Genomic DNA, 21,582 nt, shown 5'->3' on the forward strand with positions numbered 1-21,582 from the left:
GATCTTTCTATGTATTTCCGAGCGCCAGCAGCTCTACGCTAACATAGCTAACCGGCAACTATTGATGAGGTCATCAGGTATGGTCCGAAGTTAAAGACACTGGCTAAATCCGAATTCCTTCACTATTCACAATATAGTACACTATATAGTGCGTTCGCCATTTTCTAGTGTTGTCTAAATCTATAATTCCAAAATTGAGAGCACTAAAAATGTCCCAGAAATCGTTGCGAAAAACCGGAGTGCATCAATGCTCACTACATTAATAAATATAGACCACAATGGACTGCAGCTGAACAAGTTTTGCTAATAAAAACACTCTAAAAGTTCTAAATAAATTACATATCATCTATAGAGAAAGTGTTCTGCTTTATATGTTAATCCAAAAAAAAATCTTTAAGAATGTATCTTTAGGAAAAATACATTTAGTTTAACCCTTGTTCTATCCTAGGCATATTTATATTAAACGTGGGGTCATCTGGACCCCATAAAAGAGCGTAAAGGTTATACATAAAGTGACATCTTCAGTTAAGTTCATCTTTGATAAATATTTTTGCAAAATCTAACAGGCAGTGAATAAAACATGTGTCTCCATTCCACTAAAGTTTTTCATTTTTAAGCATTAACTTATACTTTGGAACTTCTTTGGAACAGGACATCTTTTGCTTCTATATCCAGGCCCAGTTTTTTGAAAGCTCAATATTCCTATTTTCCTGAAGCTCCTTTAAAAATATAATTTCAAGGTAACATGTTTTTTCAATCAGTTCTAGGATATTCTTAGCTTGATTAAACATTTTCCAGAATATTTATTTTTAAAGGAGCTGTTTGTGGAGTCTACACCTTTGAGAGAACAAAACCTTGGCAGAATTATGCAATAAATGCAGGAAATACTTCAAAAATATTTTTGCTGTTTAATGTCTTATTTTTAGAATATTATTAGACCTCTGGATTATCCCTCTTTTCATGTATTTTGACAGTGTGAATTGCGAATTGAAGCTTTATAGAGAAGATCTGGCGACTACTACCTTGTTGAGGTTCAAGGGCTCTTCATCGGCTCCCTTTCATGCACCAACAAGATGGCATGAAGCCATGAAGAGCTTAGTGAATACCGCAGACAGCAAAAACCTGAGGACAACAACTGGATGAACTATAAGGAGAGGGTGAGCCCCGGCGTGGCAGTTCCACCGGCAGACACGAGTAGTGGCTGATATCTGAAGAAGTGACTGGACTGATGGACAGTAGAGAGGTACTAAACATGGCTACACAGGGACGGGAACGGAATATAGGATCAGTAAAGACTGGGATGTACAACACTAAAGAGGATTCCATGTAAATAATGATACTGATACAAAAAAAAGGACATAACCACAAGGTGTCAGGTACTAGTAGTAAGGCGCACACCAAGATTCTTAAGAAACATGTGTTTGCTGAGGGGAAGAAGTTCTAAAAGTGGTGGTAACCTGAAAGTCAAAGTAAAGAACAAATATGCAATTGCTCTTACGGGTGGATAAGGACTGTTTGTGGGCAACATATGTATAAGTCACGCAAGTGGCCTGTAGGAAATGTGAAGGTGGTAGACATGGTAAGATGTGGACCCGGACAATCTAAGAACCCGCTGTACCCATATGGATCAACCCCCCTATATTGGTGAACATGACTTAGGCTTTATGACGCCATTTGGATGAGTGAGAAAACCTTTCCAAAGAAATAAGACTTAGAGTCTGTATGCCATAATGAAACTTTGAAACAGTGACTGCAGAAGATTTTAGGAGCAACATCTGCAATGTCGGATTAAGCTGTGGTCACAGGTACAATTGCCACAAAGCAATGGGGAGATATTGGCAGAATCTCCAAGATTAGCTGCCACCGCCCAATTTTTCAGAAATCGTTGGCGTGGTCATGAATGCAGATGGCGGCAGTCAGTCATGCAAGGAAGAAGTCATTACCATATTGGGCGACAGTTGGGCAGTCACAGTCAGATCGCCGGCCGACAGTCACTCTGACTGGATGGTGTGTAAATGTCTCTGACGTCCATTTCAAGCGCCACCACAGTGAAAGCTTTGGCCTGATTTTGCGAGGACTGGAGGTACATTTTTTATATGGATGACCTCAACAACTTGTTTTGTCAATTGAATTAAAATATGTCTATGGCAGTGCACAAAATACAATTTTATACTACTTACACAGTTATGCTATATGCATCAAAAACCACCAATTCTTTATTTCATGTTTTTTCTTTTAACACATTCATATAAATCAGGGGTGTCCAAATCCAGGCCTCAAGGGCCGGTGTCCAACATGTCTTCCAACCAACTTGCCATTCAAGTTCCTCATTGGCTAAACAAACCTGATCTATGTAATCAGCAGCAGATAAGAGAGGATTTCTAGAAAACTAGATAGGGGCCGGCCCTCGAGGCCTGGATTTGGACACCGCTGACATAAATGCTCAAACAAGCACCTCTGAGTACGCACAGACACATGAATAATTAAAGAGAACATTCCTGACACTGGACTGCCACCTTGAGACCTCCAAATGTGCCAGGGCGTTGGCTTACAAATGTAAAAAAATCACTTGGTCGCCATTGGTCACCGCATGGCGTGTAAAATGCAACAACTGCCGCATGATTACAAGTGCCACAGCGTGGCTACTTGCCGAATTTGCGGAAAAACTGGCATTTAGGTCACCATGTGGTGACATTTTGGTATGTGTGACCAGGAGAGTGAAGTCTTGTTGTAGTCCGCTCCACCATAGACATCTGTTACTTAAACAATCCCCAGAAATCTTATTCTAATCTGTTTGAATTGTACATAGTGGCTCTGGTACAGAGGTAGAGCGGTCAACCTCTGATTGGAAGATCCCAGGTTTAGTTCCTGCCAATTTTCCCAATTGTCCTTGGGCGAGACACTGGTGGTTATAGGTTGGCACCAGTATTTGTGGAATGGGACTGTGACAGTAAAGCACTTTAGGTCTTCTGAGAAGATAGTGAGCACTATATAAATATACACCATTTGCCACATTCACATTTGTATTCATTTGTTTTCTTTATCGGCACATATACTGCCATTTCTCTCTTCATCTTCACTTTGGCACTAAACTGTTTATGTCTATGTTTCAACAAGGCAATTTCCATATTGAGAGACAAATAAAGGTTTTCTTTTTCTTATTAGGCTTCTACGCCTTTATATGAAACCTGTGCTCGGAGGGGGTGAATGACTTCCCTCATGAGCGATTGGAAGATATTTTCCATGCATTTGGACATAAATAACTGTAGTATCTAAGCTTACTTTTCAACCTAATGTTAAGTTTGTGAATGGCTCCACAGCTTTAACCGTCTTCTGCACTCGCTTCATTTAATCCAACCGTATAATAAAGAAATTACCAGCAGGATGGCGTGATGCAAAAATGTATGTAAATGGGAAACATGAAATAATGAAAGAGGAGGAATTACCACAGTATCTGCAATGACATAATCTCTCTTTCATCCCTCTTGCTCTGTTCTGGTTATTTCCCTTCTATCTTTCACTTGGATCCAGCGTTGCATTTCTCATGCACCCTCATCCCCAGTCACCCTTACTACCTCATTTCTCCAGTCCTCCCTCCTCTGCAACTCTCACTCTGTGCGTAATTCAATCATCCCAAGGAGATGGATATCCGTCCCCCAGGAACGCTTACGCTCTCCATTTCCTAAAGCGCTTGATCAGATTAATTGATTGCCCCCCCCCACACACACACACATACACACACATGCATCTCTGAGCCCCCAATGCCGACCAAAGCTTGCATGGTGGCGTAGGGTTTGTGGAAATCAGGTTTGCATTGATGTTTTTGAAAATGGCCTTTTCCTTTTGCTCTCAGACGGGCTCCGTAAAAGGACAAAGGGGAATAGGAAAAATATCTGAGTGCAGAGGAATGGGGGACGACAAAAACAACAACCTGGAGCATAAGAGTCACAGGAACAAGAGATCAGGGAACATGATAAAGCAGATGGGCAATCAATGAAATTAAATAACAAAACTGATAAGGACAAGTGTAGTGTGTTGGTGTGTTGGGGGGCGGGATCTTCCTATGGTTGCAACCCTGCAGAGCCCAGCAGAGGGTAAAGATGCTCGACTCAAACCAAACCTCACAGGGAGAGACAGGAAGACCTCAACTCATCCATTATAAGTGAGAGTCAAGCGACTGTCTTGTCTCCTGATTGCTGAGTCCCTGTGGAGCCCCCCCTTTACCCCCCTCCTATCTTCTCCCTTTTTGGCATTGGGCACCACAGTAGATTAGAGCGCCTGTTCCAGGCCTTTGGCTCCCATGTTACGGCGCAGGAGAACTACACATAAAACCGTCCCCCCACCCGCCCACACAAACACAAACGCGCCGGGATAGTAACTCACTCGACTCTCTTATCTACCTGCTGCACATGTTCCTCATACGTGTAAAGCTTTTACCTGTTCGCCCCATTAAAGCCGAGGCTTTTTTCCTCCGGAGAGCCAAATTACCTTTCAGATCCAACTTTTCTTTCTCCAGCTTGCCCTTGACATTTAGCTCGCTTGCGCCCCCCCCCCATACATATGGTCTCTGACGCGGATTAAAACATACATCAGCAAGCAAACAGATGTGCTTCAGCTCAAACATCCTCAAGACCTGCAGTGTTAGTACAAAGGTATTCCTGTTACCACAGCTGTTTTCTAATACCTACTCTACGGAGCAAGGTTAGAGCACAATCTATGGAAAAAAAACCCAAAACATATATATTTTGATTTGGTAGTGATCATTTGAAAAAGAGACTTCTGACAATTACAATCGATTAATTGATTTGAATCGATCGAAGCTTAAAAGATCAATAATCAATCCATAAAAATAGAGATCGATTTAGCACATAAAGCTAAAGTTCGCTAGCTTGATGCTAACGTTTAATGGGATTTCCCATAGGACGGCTAATGCTAACCCTTGCCCAACGTAAACATACATTGCTGGCTAAATGAACATCTTTATAAAGTCACAGGCATGAATTTTCCAAACTCTAAGGAAATATTTTTAAAGGAAACAATTTGTGGATTTAAAACTTATATATTTTTTAGCTTATACTTTGTTTATTCTTGAATAAAAAGTTTACTGTTGTAGCATTAGCTCCACCTAGTGGCCAAACTGAAACGGCCTCCAGGAGAAGCAGAACAATGTTTACAATGTTTATAATCTGAACAATTTTCTCTTTATGAGAATCTATGTAACACTATATGTTATTCACAATCTCATAATTTCACTAATTCATTTTACAGTACGTGAACTGAATCAGATTATTATGAATATATTCCAAACATACATAGATTATTAATGTATTTCTAAATAAATGTGTCTAAATGTGTAAATCGTGTAAACTAAATTAATTAAATTAAATTAAGTGGATCGAAATGATAATAATAATTTAAAAAAAAATCAGAATCGATCCAAGCTCTGGTGAATCAAATCAAATCGATTCCAGAAATTATTATCAATACCCAGACCTGTTGAGTGTTTTTAAAGTGATCATAAAGGTGAGGAAATGTAAAGATCCTTTCTGATCAAAATTGTATTTTTTGGTGTTTTAAACAAGTTCTTGCTGCATGTTTGTGTCGATGGAGGACATATATAGAAACAATTAAGCTTAAAGTCGTATTTCTTAGTATTTCTTTATCCAAATCACTGTAAATCAGGAGCAGATCCTTAAATGTCATTTGAAAAAGATTTGTGACGTAGAAAATACGTTCTGATGCGTCCACTTATAGACGACTAGATCCATGTACTGTATGTTTTTGTTTTCATTGTCTGAGCTGATATCTAGCTCAAAACTCTATAAGAAGACATAACCGCAGAGAAAACATGGCCACAAGACGCCCTTCTGCAGAAACTATAGTGTAGAAAACAACAAGCTTTTTATTTTTGGGTAAAAACGGAATGATTATAATTAAAAGCCAACTATAAACACCTTAAAAATAGATAAAAACACGATCCGAGTGGGTCTTTAACTCATTTTGCTGGAGTACAAACACTAAAACAATCACATTGAACAATCACTTGCTTGTGCACCTAATGATTGTTTTGGTTGTTGACAAATCTATAAAAAAAAAGTGTTTTGGCTTATTTGCAATTATTATAAAAGCTTCTATTTCCATTTTCATCACACCACTTCACTTTGAAGGATGCAGCAAAAAGAATCTCTGGTTTAGATTTTTTTGTTAGATTTTGAAACAAAGCGTTGCTAATTAGCAGATCCATTAATTTACATTTGACGAGTTTAATAATTGTACTAATTTAGTCTGTTAATTGGCTTCATTTTAATAAAAATTGCAAAAATACATAACATGGCAAGTTTAAAAACAATGATTACTGCATTTTTTTAACACATCAAGTAAAAATGTTATTAGATGTTGAAGGTATTTTATTATTTACACTTTGGTCAGTTTAGCTAAATGATCAAACTTCTGTCAAAGTTGATGAGTCGAAAAATCTAAATCCAAAATCTAAAACACACTTTAGGTCGCGACCTGAACAGGAAAAACATTTATTGAACACACTAAAACAACATTTTTAAAACTTAAAAATGTAACTTTTTAACATTACTATGAATAAAAACAGGCAGGAATATTATTCCAGAAGAAATCAACTTAAACCTTAAATAACTTTCATTATTTTAACCTCCATAAAAATATATTTTGTCAAAATCAGGTTATTAATAGCAATAAAATAAAATGATCTGGAGGGCCGGATCCGGCCCCCGGGCCTTGACTTTGACACACGTGTAGTAGACCTTTTTATTTCTCCAAATATGTGTTACAAAAGTTTATTTTTTGAGCAGATGCTTAAATGATAACAAATAAAACAAAGTATGATGTAGCTTATAATTCACAAAGCGGACAGAAACATATGCTGTACTTCTTGTTGATTGAACCATGTAATTGCAAATAGACGGAAAATGACTATCTACACAAAAACGGTATCGATTGAACAGACTTTGTTTAACTAAACATGAAGCCCGCTCGTCTTTTTCATGGTCAATTTCATGAATGAGCTGCAAAGAAAATGTAAAGCTTTACAGGAAGCTAAAATCCTGAAGACACACATTCCTCTCCAGAGCGTTCCAGTACACACATACATACTGTGTGTATACTCGAGTACCTGGCTCCCAAACTAAATCAACACATAATTTAGACTCCGTCTCTTTTTTACTTTCCACAGACATTTTATTAGCTCGGAGGCTGAGCTCTCAGACTGGGATTGATCCTGAGCTGCTGTCTTGAACCGCTGCCCCGAGGGCAGCTCTGTGCAAACACGCAGCAGCCCCTCTCCACTTACTCTAATCACAGTAGCACTTTCCATCACAGTACACACACATGGAAGAGGACAGACTTGCAGGCACTAAGTGCTGACCATTTGTACCTGAACTGCTCCAAAAAGCACCAATTAAAACAATATTCTTGAACCGCTGATGCATTTGCAGATTCTTGTTCAGTGAAAACAATTTAAGTATTTTTTTTACTCACATCTTCAAAAGACTATTGTAGAAATAACAAGGAGCATAGCAGGAATAGTGGATTTGGCAGCGCGTCCTATCCGCTGCACGCTTTTTCACAATCAGCGCACAAAAGGAATCCATTATTTTCTGCAAATGCTAAAATGTATTTGAACGTTTTACATTAATAATTCATACAATGAGAGACACTTTGGCTGTGTTTTCACCTGAAGACAGGCAACTAACTAACTAACAAGTGCCCTCCCAACCACCCACCTCCCAGTTTTCCTTTGAAGTGGGAAGAAGAGGAGCAAAATGTTCACGATTCATTAACCGTAGTTTACTGCAAATAATTGTCATAGGAGTAGTTTCTATATGTGGTATTTGCAGAGCTACAGAAAAGGCCTGCAGGATATCAGTGCGTTGGAATAAAACAATATGGCGATTTAAAAAAAAAACAAAAAAAAAAAACATCAATTCCACACACGCTGCAGCAGCAAGGAGCCCACAGTAATAGCTCGGTGGAGGGTTAAAGCACACATTTATATATGCACACACAAATAAATACCCAAATACTTCCTGCGTTTTACCACAAGTTCCCATAGAGTTTGTGATTGATAGTTGTGTGACTAATACTGGGAGACTGGTGGAGGCCTCAGCTGAGCTGATCTATACTGCCTCCTAAAGGAAAACAGCAAAAGCTCCATTTGTCAGCAAGACACTGCAAAAGTAACCCCAAAATGACACAAAAATGATAATATGTGGTGTCAAATATCTATAGGGGGACTCTTATCTCAGAATGAATACGCTTTTGCTTCTTTTCTGATTAAAAATGTCTTTGTGCATGCTTTATTATGAGCTTTTTTACTATAAATAATAATTGTTCTGTTCTGTTTTATTTATTTGTTCTTCTCACAATGCATTAAAGATCCAGTTCAATGAAAATAGTGTTTTTAACATGTTCTTTCTCATGATGCAAGACATTTAAAAAGAAGAAAACTAAGATTAAAATTGAATTTATTAGTATTTATTCAATCAAATCATGTGAATCCGTAGCCGATCTGAAAATGCTGTTGGAAAATCCAGGCCGAGTCAAACCAAAGACTCTAAAAATGAGACCAAACGTCAAACTAAAGGGTTGTATTGGGGGGTTAAACCACCAAATGTGTCTGCAGCTCACCGCTTCCCCAGGGGGGGAGTCAAATGTGGAGAATACATTTCACACACTTAAGTGCGTGACAACTAATGGGACTTTAACTTTGTACATGACTAGATCCATTTTCTGTCTTTTTTTAGTCATCCATCCCAGAATCTGGATCAGAGCTATACTGCTGAATATCTCCAATATGGCTCGCCATTTTTGTGAGGGGCTTTAAGCTAGCAAGAGAGAGAGTTTAAACAAAGGAAGTCAGGGAAGGCTTAGACCGCACAGACAGTTCCGCTCACTACTCAGAGGCAAATTTCTAATGAACTACTGGTGAAAATAATAAAAATGATCAGAGTGGGACTTCAGAGGAAAAAAAAGAACATAGGAGACAATCCTAGATGGCCTTTGCCTCCTGTAACTATACACTGTCTCAATCTAACATATTAACTCTTCTTATTTGATCAATATTTTCTTAAATAAAAGGTTTTAGTTCTGTAACAAATAAACTGCAGCTTCAAGCACAGAGAGAATCATAGACTGTAGATATGACCCCTGGACATAGCAAGTGTGATGTAACCTATACTTTTGATGAAAATAAGAAAAACATTTTAAGCTCATCTACAATGGCATCCATCTGCCACCAGGCAAGCCAGTTTCCCACGGGCTAGCAGGCTAGCTAGCTAGCTAGAGCTTGAGATATGGAGCTTGCTACGCTATCCAGGCAGTTGACTAGCATAGTGGTCTCGATCGCGCCCACACCATGGGCTCTGTGACATGTCCAGGGTGTATCCCACCATGGACCAAAGTATTTATATAAACATTTTCACAGTTTCCTTAAATATCTAAAGTAATGTCTGGAATGTCATTGAATACCACCTTTATTAAACTGCTGTAGATCGTTTAACACCTTTCCAAAACCATTACGAAAAGCAGAACTAGATTGAAAGTCTTGTTAGTGAGATCTTACCCTACCTTCCATTTAATGCTGTTGGGCCTGCCGCCGTAGTCCATGACAACCGGCAGGTCCCTGCGTTCGTAGTATTTCCGAAAAGCTGTTGGCTTGTATCTTTGCCCTTCACAAACTCCTGTTCTAGGAGGGGGCTCCACCTGGTCCCACACAAATGAAAACAAAAATGCTAATTAAGGGAGAAGAGCAACAAGAAAGTGCTTCAAAAATAATCATTTTCTCCTGCAAGAATAAAATCTCTCCCGCTGCTTTTGAGAGGTGATTCGGGGAGACACATGTGGTTCTCTGAGGAACGGTAAAACGCCGTGTGTGTTGGCCTAGTACCTGGAGGCTCTGTACCCCGAGGCGCCGTTACAATCATCTCTTTTCTGTCACCTTGCCAGATTCTTGTTATTGCTGGTGTTATAAACTACTATTGATGGTGGTGAGGATGGGAAGGCTAATCATGTTACAAATAACCCAAAAAACAAGCTAAGAAACACAAAATGAAAGCCAGGAGTACTGTTGTGCGGCCCGCGGGCACCCCTCCCCCACAAAAAACCTTGCCACCTCCCCCGACCCGTCCACACTGCCTGAGTGGCTACAGATTTTTTGTTTTATCACCATAGCAACCATTTTATGTTTTAGTCCCCGGGGGGTGACGAACTTGTTTATGTAATTTTTAGAAGCATTTGCAAAGGTAAACATATGCATTTCCTTAGCAACTGAGTTTTTTTTTTATTAGCCACGCCCACATTCTTCAAATAGTCACATCAAATGTTATATCATTCATATATACAGTATATATATATAGTATATATATATATATTCACAGTATTCCTGCAACAAATGTGTGAACATCACTTATGTGACACAAACAAAACTTAAAATCTACAACTTTTTCCTTTAAATTTTTACCCAAAATGCTTCAGGAATCAGGAGACAACAGACTGAAATCGCTAGAAAGTGTTTCTGTTTGTTGCTGGCGCTAAAGAGGATTTTTTTTTTTCTTTTTTTAGAAGAATTCGACCAGTAACCCGGGATAGCCAGGATTTTGTCCCGCTCAATGCTCCTTGCATTAAGCGGCCATATTCAATTTTTGTTTTTACCATTTGATCAAGTCCCTGATTAGTCGATGATTATGTCAACCTGGCTTCGCTCGACAGCCATATCGCTCCGCAAGACCTCACATAAAGTCTGTACGCTGACTTAACATTGAAACTTAACGCCTCTGATGTGCAAATTGTGTCCTAAGTGAAAACACTGTTAAATGTTATATAATTTCATTCATGTTGAACCAGCAATATATATATATATATATATATATATATATATATATATATATATAATGTATAGTATGTGTTCAAAATTTTGTGAAGATCGCTCAAACAAAAGTTTTCTTTTTCCCATATTGACCAAAAATATGAAAATCTTCAATATTCACAGCAAAATCTCATAATACTTAATACTTAAATCCTTCTTTGTGAATTCCCTGACTCGTGTGTTTTGGCTTTGTCAGTAGATTATGAAAAAAAAAAAACTTTGAATTCCACACTGTAAGAGATTTTAACCCCATTGAATTTTTTTACGGCCAATTGTGTATTTTTTGTGGAGGAGGGGGTCGTTTGCTTTGCCAAAAAGTCCTTTTAACCGGGTACTAGGTAAACATGTTTGTCCAATGGCGAAGTAAGTAAAAAGTATTGGGAAAAACTGTAGTTATTGCAGTCCTGGACAGCTGTGGAACATAATAATACTTCTGGATCATGTTTTATTTGATTTAAAAATATGTTTAATTATTGTGCACATCCACACCAGTTTGACAAAAAGTTTGTGTAATAGTTCAAGAATTTGGCTACAGGAACAGACATGTTGCCATAACAACGTCCTTGTGTTGGCATAAAACAAGAAGAATTCAGGATTTCCTTTGTCTTTTGCATGCATGATTAAAAAAAAACAAATTTAGCAACATTTTGCTTTGGTAAATGTTTGAAATAAGCAATGATGCAACGTGACTGCAACAAAGTTTGGGTTGCACGCTGTAAGCCGGTGTCGGCATATCAAGCCTAAAGGAACAAGAGGAGAGAAGAAATGATCACAAGCAAGCCCTCAGTGACTCTCAGTGAGCACTCGCTGCATTTAAACAGCCCTAATGCACCATGGGATTGCAGTGCAGTCATTTCAAATGAATCCTTTTGGAGCATTTGTTTACCATGCAGGGGAATACTAAATATTATTATGCTGAATTAATAGGCGCAGGTTTGCATACCTGCAGGAGAAAGACAAACTAGACAAAATGTCTATGACTAACAAAGCATGTAACGTGCAGAAAAAAAGAAAAAAAAACATCTCTTAGCTGTGTCAGCTACTCTAGCAGGCTTTAAGAGACACAACAAAAGCTGCTTTTCCTTTTGTCTAATTTTAATTGCAGAGCCATTTTTAATTATTAGTGTTTTGTGTAACTTTGTTTATAGTGTGGCTCCTTTCACTCTCTTTAATTAACGTTTAATTGCTTGAATTGTTTAAACTCTGAATGCATTGTGATGCATTGGATGGTCTCATCAGTATCTGTTTATAATCTTGTCACAATAATCTCTTTTTTTCATTTTTCCTGTCTTTTACTGTGTTCATTCCCGTCGCAGCAGGAGGTGTTTTGCATCCCTTGCTGTGGAAGCAGGAGGCTCAAAGGTTTGCTGGATCAGTGCTGCTTCAGCCTGCAGAAGTGGGAAAAAAAAGCCCTAATATCCAGGTAGTGAAGCCACACTGCATATGCAGCTAAAAATAGCATCAACTGGGCAGGGAGGGGAGAAGGAGCTCAAACTGCATTGACTGGCTGAGCAGCTTTTCTGGTCAGGAATGATGACGCTGCATTTCAGCAGCCGGGGCTCATAGGTGTGGAAGTGTTTGAAGCTTCAGAGCTAGATCCCTGCTTCTTCCCCGGTTATCGTCAGTGACAGGAAACACCCACCAGCAATCATTTAAGACTCCACTGTTGTTCATCAAGCTTCTGGAGATATTTCAAATGGAAGTCTCAATGTTTCTTTTTTTAATTCTAAAACTAAAATCAAAGCTTGAAATGAGTTGAGTTTATTGACTTGACCTCTTCATCTACTTTCCAAATAGGGTCAGTTGGGCGGTACATATAAAATAAGGATTCGGTCGAGTCAACTCACCTGCCAATCAAATATACATACCCTCTAACAATGATAAAAGACACAAATATGTATCAAAAAATTGATCTAGTACTGAGACTTACAGCAGCATCGGTTGAAAAACCACAAATACAAACAAGATTATGTTAGTAAAAAGGCATAAAATCGATCAGGACGTAATAATGATCACTTTATGGTAAATTTGTCCGTTTCTTTTCCTGTTGTGTCTCTACTCTCTGTGCCTAGCTGAGCATAACAGCTAGCTAAGCGGCATGGATAGCGGCTGAGCATGGCTAGCTGAGCAACAAAGCTAGCAGCTAGTCGAGCAGAGAAGCTAGCGGGTGAGCACTGCTAGCTGAGCGGCGAAGCTAGCAGCTGAGCACGGCTAGTTAAGTGATGAAGCTAGCTGAGCATAAAAGTTAGCTAAGCAGCAAGGATAGCGGCTGAGCACGGCTAGCTGAGCAACAAAGCTAGCAGCTAGTTGAGCAGAGAAGCTATAGCGACTGAGCACGGCTAGCTGGGCGAAGAACTTTGGTGTTTGTGTTAGGCTGGAGAGCAGTTCTGGCAGCTCAGACTCTTCCTGAACGGGGCTGTTCTCACTTTGTGGCATCAGCTCGTAAGAACCCACTTGTTTGTGGATTAGGAGGGCCTGGTGCTGAGAGCAGAGATTTGTAGAGGAATAATCAGTGGAGGGAATGGATCAAAACACCATTTTTTGGTTGCTTACAGTAAAGAACAAACAATTTAATAAATGTAAAAGTTCAAAAAGTTGATTTTGCATGGCCTAGGTCCTTTAAGTAATTTGAACATGTTATCGTCCACCAACACTACTGATGTCACTTCAGCAATTTTTTTATTATGTTGTGACTAATGTAATTTTTCAAGTTTGTGTCGTGAGTAACAAGAAAAATGTTGAAAAAATAAAACAGTAAATTAATTTTTTGAAGAAACTTGAGAAAATAAAACAATGAACCTCAGTCAAAAACAAGTCAAATCATGTAACATAAATTTCAAAAAGGTTTGTCTTGGAAACATAGATTGTTATTGGAGAAAAGATAATTTTGAATGGCATCTATAATCCAAACAGGTTCAAAGAAAAAAATCCGAACAACCTCCTTCATTATCGAAGGCTATAAAGAGAACCTAAATGATGACAGAAGCTAGAGGTTGGTGCTGCAAAGTAATTCTAAGAGTCGGCTTTGTGTGCCTCTGGTACACACATCAGGCACATAACAAGGCAGAACTGGTCCGATGAGCTCAAGGCTGTCATTTCCTCCCTTCATCTTCACTCTGCCTCCAGATCTGTTTCCTCTCTCGCGCTTTGTCCACTTCAACTCTCTCCACCTTAAACCTGGCCGCTGCGAGAGGAGGCAGCGCGCAAACCTGCAATCATACATGTGGACTTTCACTCACAGGCGGCCACACATGCCGGGCTCCCATGGGCAAGCCCCTGCAGAGGTGATTGAACACCGGCTGGGCCCTGTGCTCCTGCCATTTATAAAAGTGTCACCGTGAGAAACAGAGATGCTCCTTCTAACCTTATTAGTATGGCACTTCCATGGCTCTGCTGTCTGATGTTGACACACACAGCAGAATAGAGTAGTCAAAAAGCACAGGGGAAAGCACAAGGGAAGCAATCAAAAGGGATGCAGAGCCATGATAAGAGTAGAGCGAGAGGAACAGCAAAAAAAAAGGAGAGGAGAACTTATGGGTAAAAAAGAGAGGAGATGTCTAATGGAGTATAACGTCAAAGAGACGGCAGATATGAAAAAATATGAAACTTTTTGGTGTGTTTGATCTATTTTTAAGCATGAATTGAAAATTTAAAGACCAACTCTGATGAAAAATTGTGTTTTAACCCTTTAACACCAGAGCTCCAGTGTTTATGTTCTTGTAATTTTTTAATTGTTTACACAAAAGTTAGAGTACGTTACAGATTTTGTGTTTAAGCGTCATCGGCAACACCTCAGGTGTTAAAGTATGGAGGACATATTAGCTAAAAGTTGCATTTAAATTGTTTTAAATCAGAACTTTTTGTGGCGTAGAAAATATGGAGGGTAGCTCCAGTATTTCTCACCTTTTTTATTTATATATTTACTTTTTTCCACTGCTAATAATAGGTTGGGCTACATGAGCTAACAAGAGAACATGTCGACAAAGAGCTCTCCGTTATAAGTAATGGGTAAGGGGGCGGAGTTGCTTCGTGCCAATGGTCTCACCCACAAAGAGGTGAATTTTTAATGGAATTCTGCAGCTCTGCAGAAACTTTGTCCTTGACTATGACACAGATTTTTTTTTGGTTTTGGCTAAAAATGTCATAATCATAAATAGATCAAGGCAACTCCAAGGCTCGAGGGTCGCTGTAGCTGCATGATTTCCAGATATCTAAGCCCAACTCTTGACTTTAACAAGAGAAACCAATAGATTTAACGTCAATAAACTTTCATCAATTATCTAAAAGAGTCTTTTGTGAACTGGAAGGAGAAATAATGAGACTTTTGTAGGAAGTTTGGTCCATGAAGCTCTTCACTTTTACGGCTGGACATTACCGATATTCCTTGACATTTTTTATGTAGCAGCGGCGAAGATTTACGCTAGAAAGGGGGGATCGGGGGCGTGGCTACTCAGCTCTAAAAGCCACACCCCCTCAGAGGGGATTTTGGAAACAGAGGCTTCAGATCAACATGAACAAAAGCTTTTTAAGACATTTAGGTTGTGGGATTTTGGTTAAAAACTTAATTATCACAATCAAAACACTATTGGGAGTATATTTTTTTAAATAAAAAAATTTAATGGGGGACTTTGAAGGAAATGATTTAAACAAAATGCAAACTAGCTCCTTCACTTTAAGTGGTTCAGCTTTTTGCTTCTTCCCCCAAAAACATCTTTTCGTCTAATTTTCAAATCAATATCTTAATTTCTTGAATTTTTCTTTATTTATCTTCCCCCTTAGATTGAGGATTACTGTGCTGCACTGTAAACATTGGTTCAATTAACTAAAGAATACTAGTTTTTACATTTTTTTATTTAAAAAAAAAACTAATAATTTTAAATGTAACAAATTACAGAACTTTTAATTTAATACAAATATTTTAATTTTTATAGTGAGTGTTGCATTTGCTCAGGGACAAAGGTACCACTGCACATTGCTGCATTGCATCACCTGTTTACTGAGGCAGCATAAAAAAAAAGTGTCCACCTGCCTGCTCGCTGACTGCCTCTGCATTTCGCCTCTATTATTGGTTTAAATGTTATTGAAATCCAGCTCCAGACATGAGGCCACTTTCCAGGAGATGGAAAACAAAAGCAGAGACTCCACTGATAAGGTCAGCTTGCACATCAGTGCCACAGGCATCACAGCAAGCCCTTTTTTCCTTGTGCTGTAGCCCAGTCAGCTGGACACAAATGATCCAAGACTTAAAAAAAAAAGGTTATGATGGAGGAATTTCAGAGCCCTTTTTGTTTTAAAATGAATTATTTTTCCTTTTGTAGGCAAAACACAAACACTAAAAGACAGATTTACAAATTTCTGAGGATAAATCTGCAACATTTGTGCAGAACTTTATACATTTTTTAACACAAGGTGTCTCACAGAGATTTCTATTAGGAGCAGAAATGAACAAACAAGGTCATAAAAAGAACATAATGTGAGTGAAGAGCTCTCCCCGGACAAGAAGACTGACTGATGAAAGGCAACAAAGTCTTTTGTTTTACAATTCTCACTGTGTTGCGAGCTTTTGAATCAAGCGTATCGTTGCACGCGTGCACAAAGGTAAGCCATGTTTGTAATGAAAACCTACGCCACCTCTACGTAAAGATAAAACAACGCAGCTCATGTCACTACAAAGATACCAGGATGAAACGGGTGACAGCCACCTACAACTGCAAAAAAGGATCACTTTAAAGGGAAACTTCAAAAAGCCGAGCAAGCGCCGAGGGGCACCCCGCTGTTTTATGTCTTCTCTTGTTTAACCCTATGACTTAAAACAACAGCGTGCACACGCGGGGGGACATTAACAGGATGTGAAAGAAAGAGTTTGAGGTGGGAGGGCGAGAGGAGGGGTAGAAATGAAAGAGGAAAAAAAAAAAAAAAAGAAGAAGAGCCCTGAGTATTTTCCATCTTCTCCGTGTGGCCCACTTATCAGTCAGGCAGCAGGGCAGCCTTGTGCTTACAGAGCCCTACTGGCTGATTCATATCGCCAAAGCACAGTTCAGATGATGGCACGCAGTGAATCAGCCTGCTTGGCAAACGAGGAAAATATTCACTCGTGCTACGTGCTAACTGAATGCAAAACCAGAGAGCACAAGGGGAAAAAAACTTCAAAAAGTAAATTCTCCCAACAGAAAATTTAAGGTAAACTCTAGATATATTTTTTCTGTGGATATTAACTAGAGAAGTTGCATTACCTGCGATAATGTTTGTGTGAATGTTTTCTGCTAAATCTGGTTGCTGAAAATGCTTAAGCAATTTACTCTAATGGGTGAAGGGGTTTGTTGAAAAGCCGAAAATTACTTGCAAAATGCTTTGTTTGCTAAAAGACTTTGAAAGAGTGCTGAAGTTGACCCAAATGTATCAAAAACTTGTAGTAAAAATTGTTTAAAAGTCCCTAATACATGCCAATTTTGCAAAAATATTTTGTGTGTTGCTTAAATATGGGCTAAACTCCAAACTAACCCCCAAAAAACGTCAGTAGATGCTAAATTAGCCAAAGAAGCTAGCTTGCTGCCATAGCTTATTGCTTAGGTACTAGCTAAACTCCAAAATAGCCTAAAAATTCCTTAGTAAGCTAAATTATTCAAAAACGTTAGCCTGTTGCTAAAGTAGAAGCTAAACTCTAAATTAGCCTTAAAAAAACCCCAAGTAAATGACAAATCAGTCAGAAATGTTAGCATGTTGCTAAAACACAAAGTTAAACTCTAAATTAGCCTTGAAAACCCAAGTAGATGACAAATCAGTCAGAAACGTTAGCATGTTGCTAAAGTAAAAGCTAAACTCTAAATTAGGCTAAAAAAAAACCCAAGTAGATAACAAATCAGTCAAAAATGTTAGCATGTTACTAAAATTGAAACTAGACTCTAAATTAGCCTAGAAAATCCAAGTAGATAACAAATTAATAAAAAATGTTAGCATGTTGCTAAAAGCTAAACTCTAAATTAGCCTAAAAAAACCCAAGTAGATAAAAATTAGTAAAAATTGTTAGCATGTTGCTAAAACACAAAGTTAAACTCTAAATTAGCCTTGAAAATCCAAGTAGATGACAAATCAGTCAAAAACGTTAGCATGTTGCTAAAGTAGAAGCTAAACTCTAAATTAGGCTAAAAAAAAGCCCCAAGTAGAGGACAAATCAGTCAGAAATGTTAGCCTGTTGGTAAAGTTGAAGCTAAACTCTAAATTAGGCTAAAAACCCCAAGTAGATGACAAAGTAGTTAAAAATGTTTGCATGTTGCTAAAGTAGAAGCTAAACTCTAAATTACCCTAGAGAACCCAAGTAGATGACAAATTAGTTAAAAATGTTAGCATGTTGCTAAAGAAGAAGCTAAACTCTAAATTAGCCTAGAGAACCCAAGTAGATGACAAATCAGTCAAAAATGTTAGCCTGTTGCTAAAGTTGAAGCTAAACTCTAAATCAGGCTAAAAACCCCAAGTAGATGACAAATTAGTTAAAAATGTTTGAATGCTGCTAAAGTAGAAGCTAAACTCTAAATTAGCCTAGAGAACCCAAGTAGATAACAAATTAGTCAAAATTGTTAGCATGTTGCTAAAACACAAAGTTAAACTCTAAATTAGCCTTGAAACCCCAAGTAGATGACAAATCAGTCAGAAACGTTAGCCTGTTGCTAAAATAGAAGCTAAACTCTAAATTAGCCTAAAAAAACCCCAGTAAATAACAAATTATCCAGAAATGTTAGCATGTTGCTAAAATAAAAGCCAACTTTTTTGAAAATTACTATAATTATAATTATAACTATATACAAGCAGTAATGTCCTGAATGAGCTGAATGTTTGGACATCAGGCGGCTGAAATCACTAACTGTGTGATTGAGTTATTACGTGCCGTATAACATACAAAACGGAGCAGAAAAATCACCATAGTGTGAATGCTCAGTAAGCATTCACACAATTAAGCAAGAAAAAAAAGCAAAAATACATATGAAGCACGGCCTCATATAGGAAAATACACATGGATTTACACCAAAAAAGACAAACATTTAATTAATTGAGTCATGTAGATTCATTTTTTATGAATAACATTTACTGGGATTACGGTGGCATGCAGAGGCTTTGGGCATATATCTGTAAACAGCAGCTGATTACTAAAATTAAAACCGACATGTTTCTTGAATAATTCAAGCGAGAGAAACTGATTTCCATCACTTACAATTTGAAATTCAGAGGGAAAAAAAAAGCCTAAAGCCAAAGTCTGGGCGAGCAGCGTGGTCAGTAATGTCCCCTGGAGCGAGTATCACAAGTGTTCACTTTAAAAAGTGTATCACTTTTAAATTAAACCAAAAAAAAGAAAAAAAATATATTTTTGGTAGAAAACTACTTTTTTTTTAAAGACAAAACGCTTTTCTCATGAGATGCTTTTGTCACCTATTTAATCCGTCAGTTAAAATATTTTACTGTTTTTATGCAAAACAAATGTAATACTTTTATATGTTATTGCCCTCTTTTTTTATTTACAATTATAGAAAACAGAATAGTTTAGTCGAGGGAGTCAAAGAGACTCAGAACATGCCAGAATCTGAGGTTTGACTCCATCCTCGAATGTGGCAGCAGACCTGGAGCTACAGTTTCCCCGAGGCGAGAACAGGGAGACAGGCGCTGACAGACAGAGGATTCAAGCTTCATCACACCCCGACATACAGTTACAAGTGTCACAGGCCTGACCCGTCCCACAGGAGTGCGGGGGAGGTAAAGGAGATTAATAGGCTGCATGTGTTCATGGATCCAACTTTTATCTCTCATGTGAGAATATTGCTAAAAAATGATTACCACGTGTTGCAAAATGATCTTCAGGCTGTTGGTTTTATCATATAATTTTGTGCGGCTTCAGGCTGTCTGCAAAAAAAAAAGTTAAAGGAAAGTTTTTTCTCAGGGTCAGCGACAGATGGACAAGATTTTTCAAAATTACTACAAAAGTCAAAACTTTACGTCCTCAACATTAAACAAAAAGTATCGATAATTGCTAAAATACCTGTCTCTTTGCACAAAATTTATTGTTATTTTCATATCAAAAGAAAACAAATTTAATGGTTTTTGGTACAGATAAAGCAAATTGCATTTATAAAACTTTATTATTTATTATTATGTATCTAGAAATGAACATATATATATTAGACATATATACATTTTTTCAAGTTATAGATATAATCCCAAAAACCAAAAGAACAAAGTAAAAATACTTGCGTATTCTCTATTCAACATACATTACACCACACTTACAGCATTGCTGTGAAATTTGGGGAAATATACGCAAAACAAAAATTGACCCAAGAATTAAACTTCTTTCTTTATGAAACTACAATTGTACTATTTAAAATAAAAATACTATGCTAGAATTTGTGGATTTTTGCATAAGAGAATGCTGGAAATTTGTTTTGGTGCCTTTAAAATATGATTGCCCTTAAGAGTGCAGCTATTTTTTTTTTAAATAGGAGTGAAACTTTTTACTGTAAGAGGTCTGTTAATGTTTGACTCATGCAGAGTGAGAGCAAATTATTTGGACACATTTTAAATTAGTTAATATTGAAAGAAAAAGTGGAATAATAGGTAGATGCTAGATACATTTAATTATATACGGTATTCCCCCCTTGTTTGGGGGGGAAAGGGACCAAAGACATCCGCAGATACCCCAAATCCACTAATATGGAGGACCCCCCCAACCCCTACGGGGTCAAAAAATATTCGTTACCTTCTTCAGCGTATCAGGATTTTTTTTGTTCGCTTCAGAGTCAGTTGATGCCATTTCTCCATGCAGGGGCATGGGGAGAGGAGGGGAGTAGCCGACGGGCTGCTGTGCTCTTCATAGATTTGAGATACACCCCAGCAGTTCAGCACTTCCTTCGGACACAAAATATTCACACAAGCGTCTTGAGTTCACGAGTTTTTGTGAAGAACCGGAAGAGTCACATGACTAAAAAAATCTGCGAATAATAAAACGCAAATAAGCAGGAGAACACTGTATTAGTAAATGTAAATATATTTGTTTTCTATATATATATGTATAAATATACTTTTCGTTGACTGTGATTTGACGTTTGTGGTAGGGCTGCATGGTGGTGCAGTGGTTAGCACTCTTATTTTACAGTGAGAGGGTTCAAATCCCGGCTGGGACCTTCCTGTGTGGAGTTTGCATGTGCTCCCCGTGCATTTGTGGGTTTTTTTGGGGAACTCTGGCTTCCTCCCACAGTCTAAAAGCATGTTTCACAGGTTAATTAGTTGAGTGTTTCGGTGTGAGTGTGTGTGGGAGTCATTGTCTTGGGAATGACTGGTGACCTGAGGTAGCTGGGACAGGCTCCAGCAACCCTGTGACCTCAAAAGGTGTTTAGATAATTGATGTTTGTGGTAAATTTGTTAAGTTTTGTTTCTATGCAAATTGTAGTTATATTTTGTGAGTGTGTGTGGATGATTTTCACAAAGTTCGGTGCTTTAATATTGATTACTGCTTAAAAGTAGCTAAAATGCTACATTTGAAGAACCAAATAAACGTCAAAAATAGAGACCAAAAGGAGTGTTGAGTCAGTAAAATATCATTTTCATGTCCTCCTTTAGTACGAAAACTTTTCATTTAATCATCCAGATCCTCAATCAATCCTCCCACTTGGCCACCTTTTGCTCCACATTGCAGGCTGCCAAAG

General features: G+C 38.1%; 1 protein-coding gene across 3 annotated transcripts in view; it reads right to left on the reverse strand.

The window, feature by feature from the left end:
• pacrg (PARK2 co-regulated) overlaps window positions 1-21,582 on the reverse strand; it is a 202,832-nt gene that overhangs the window by 169,415 nt on the left and 11,835 nt on the right. For 2 of the 3 annotated variants that reach the window (XM_024291468.2, XM_024290684.2), the window contains exon 2: window positions 9,598-9,732. The exons of the other annotated variant lie outside the window; for it this stretch is intronic. In XM_024291468.2, the coding sequence (XP_024147236.1) occupies window positions 9,598-9,732 (135 nt within the window). The remainder of the gene's footprint in view (window positions 1-9,597; window positions 9,733-21,582) is intronic. 3 annotated transcript variants of the gene reach the window in all.

Source organism: Oryzias melastigma, linkage group LG22, assembly GCF_002922805.2.
Source record: "Oryzias melastigma strain HK-1 linkage group LG22, ASM292280v2, whole genome shotgun sequence".
Lineage (NCBI taxonomy): Eukaryota > Metazoa > Chordata > Actinopteri > Beloniformes > Adrianichthyidae > Oryzias > Oryzias melastigma.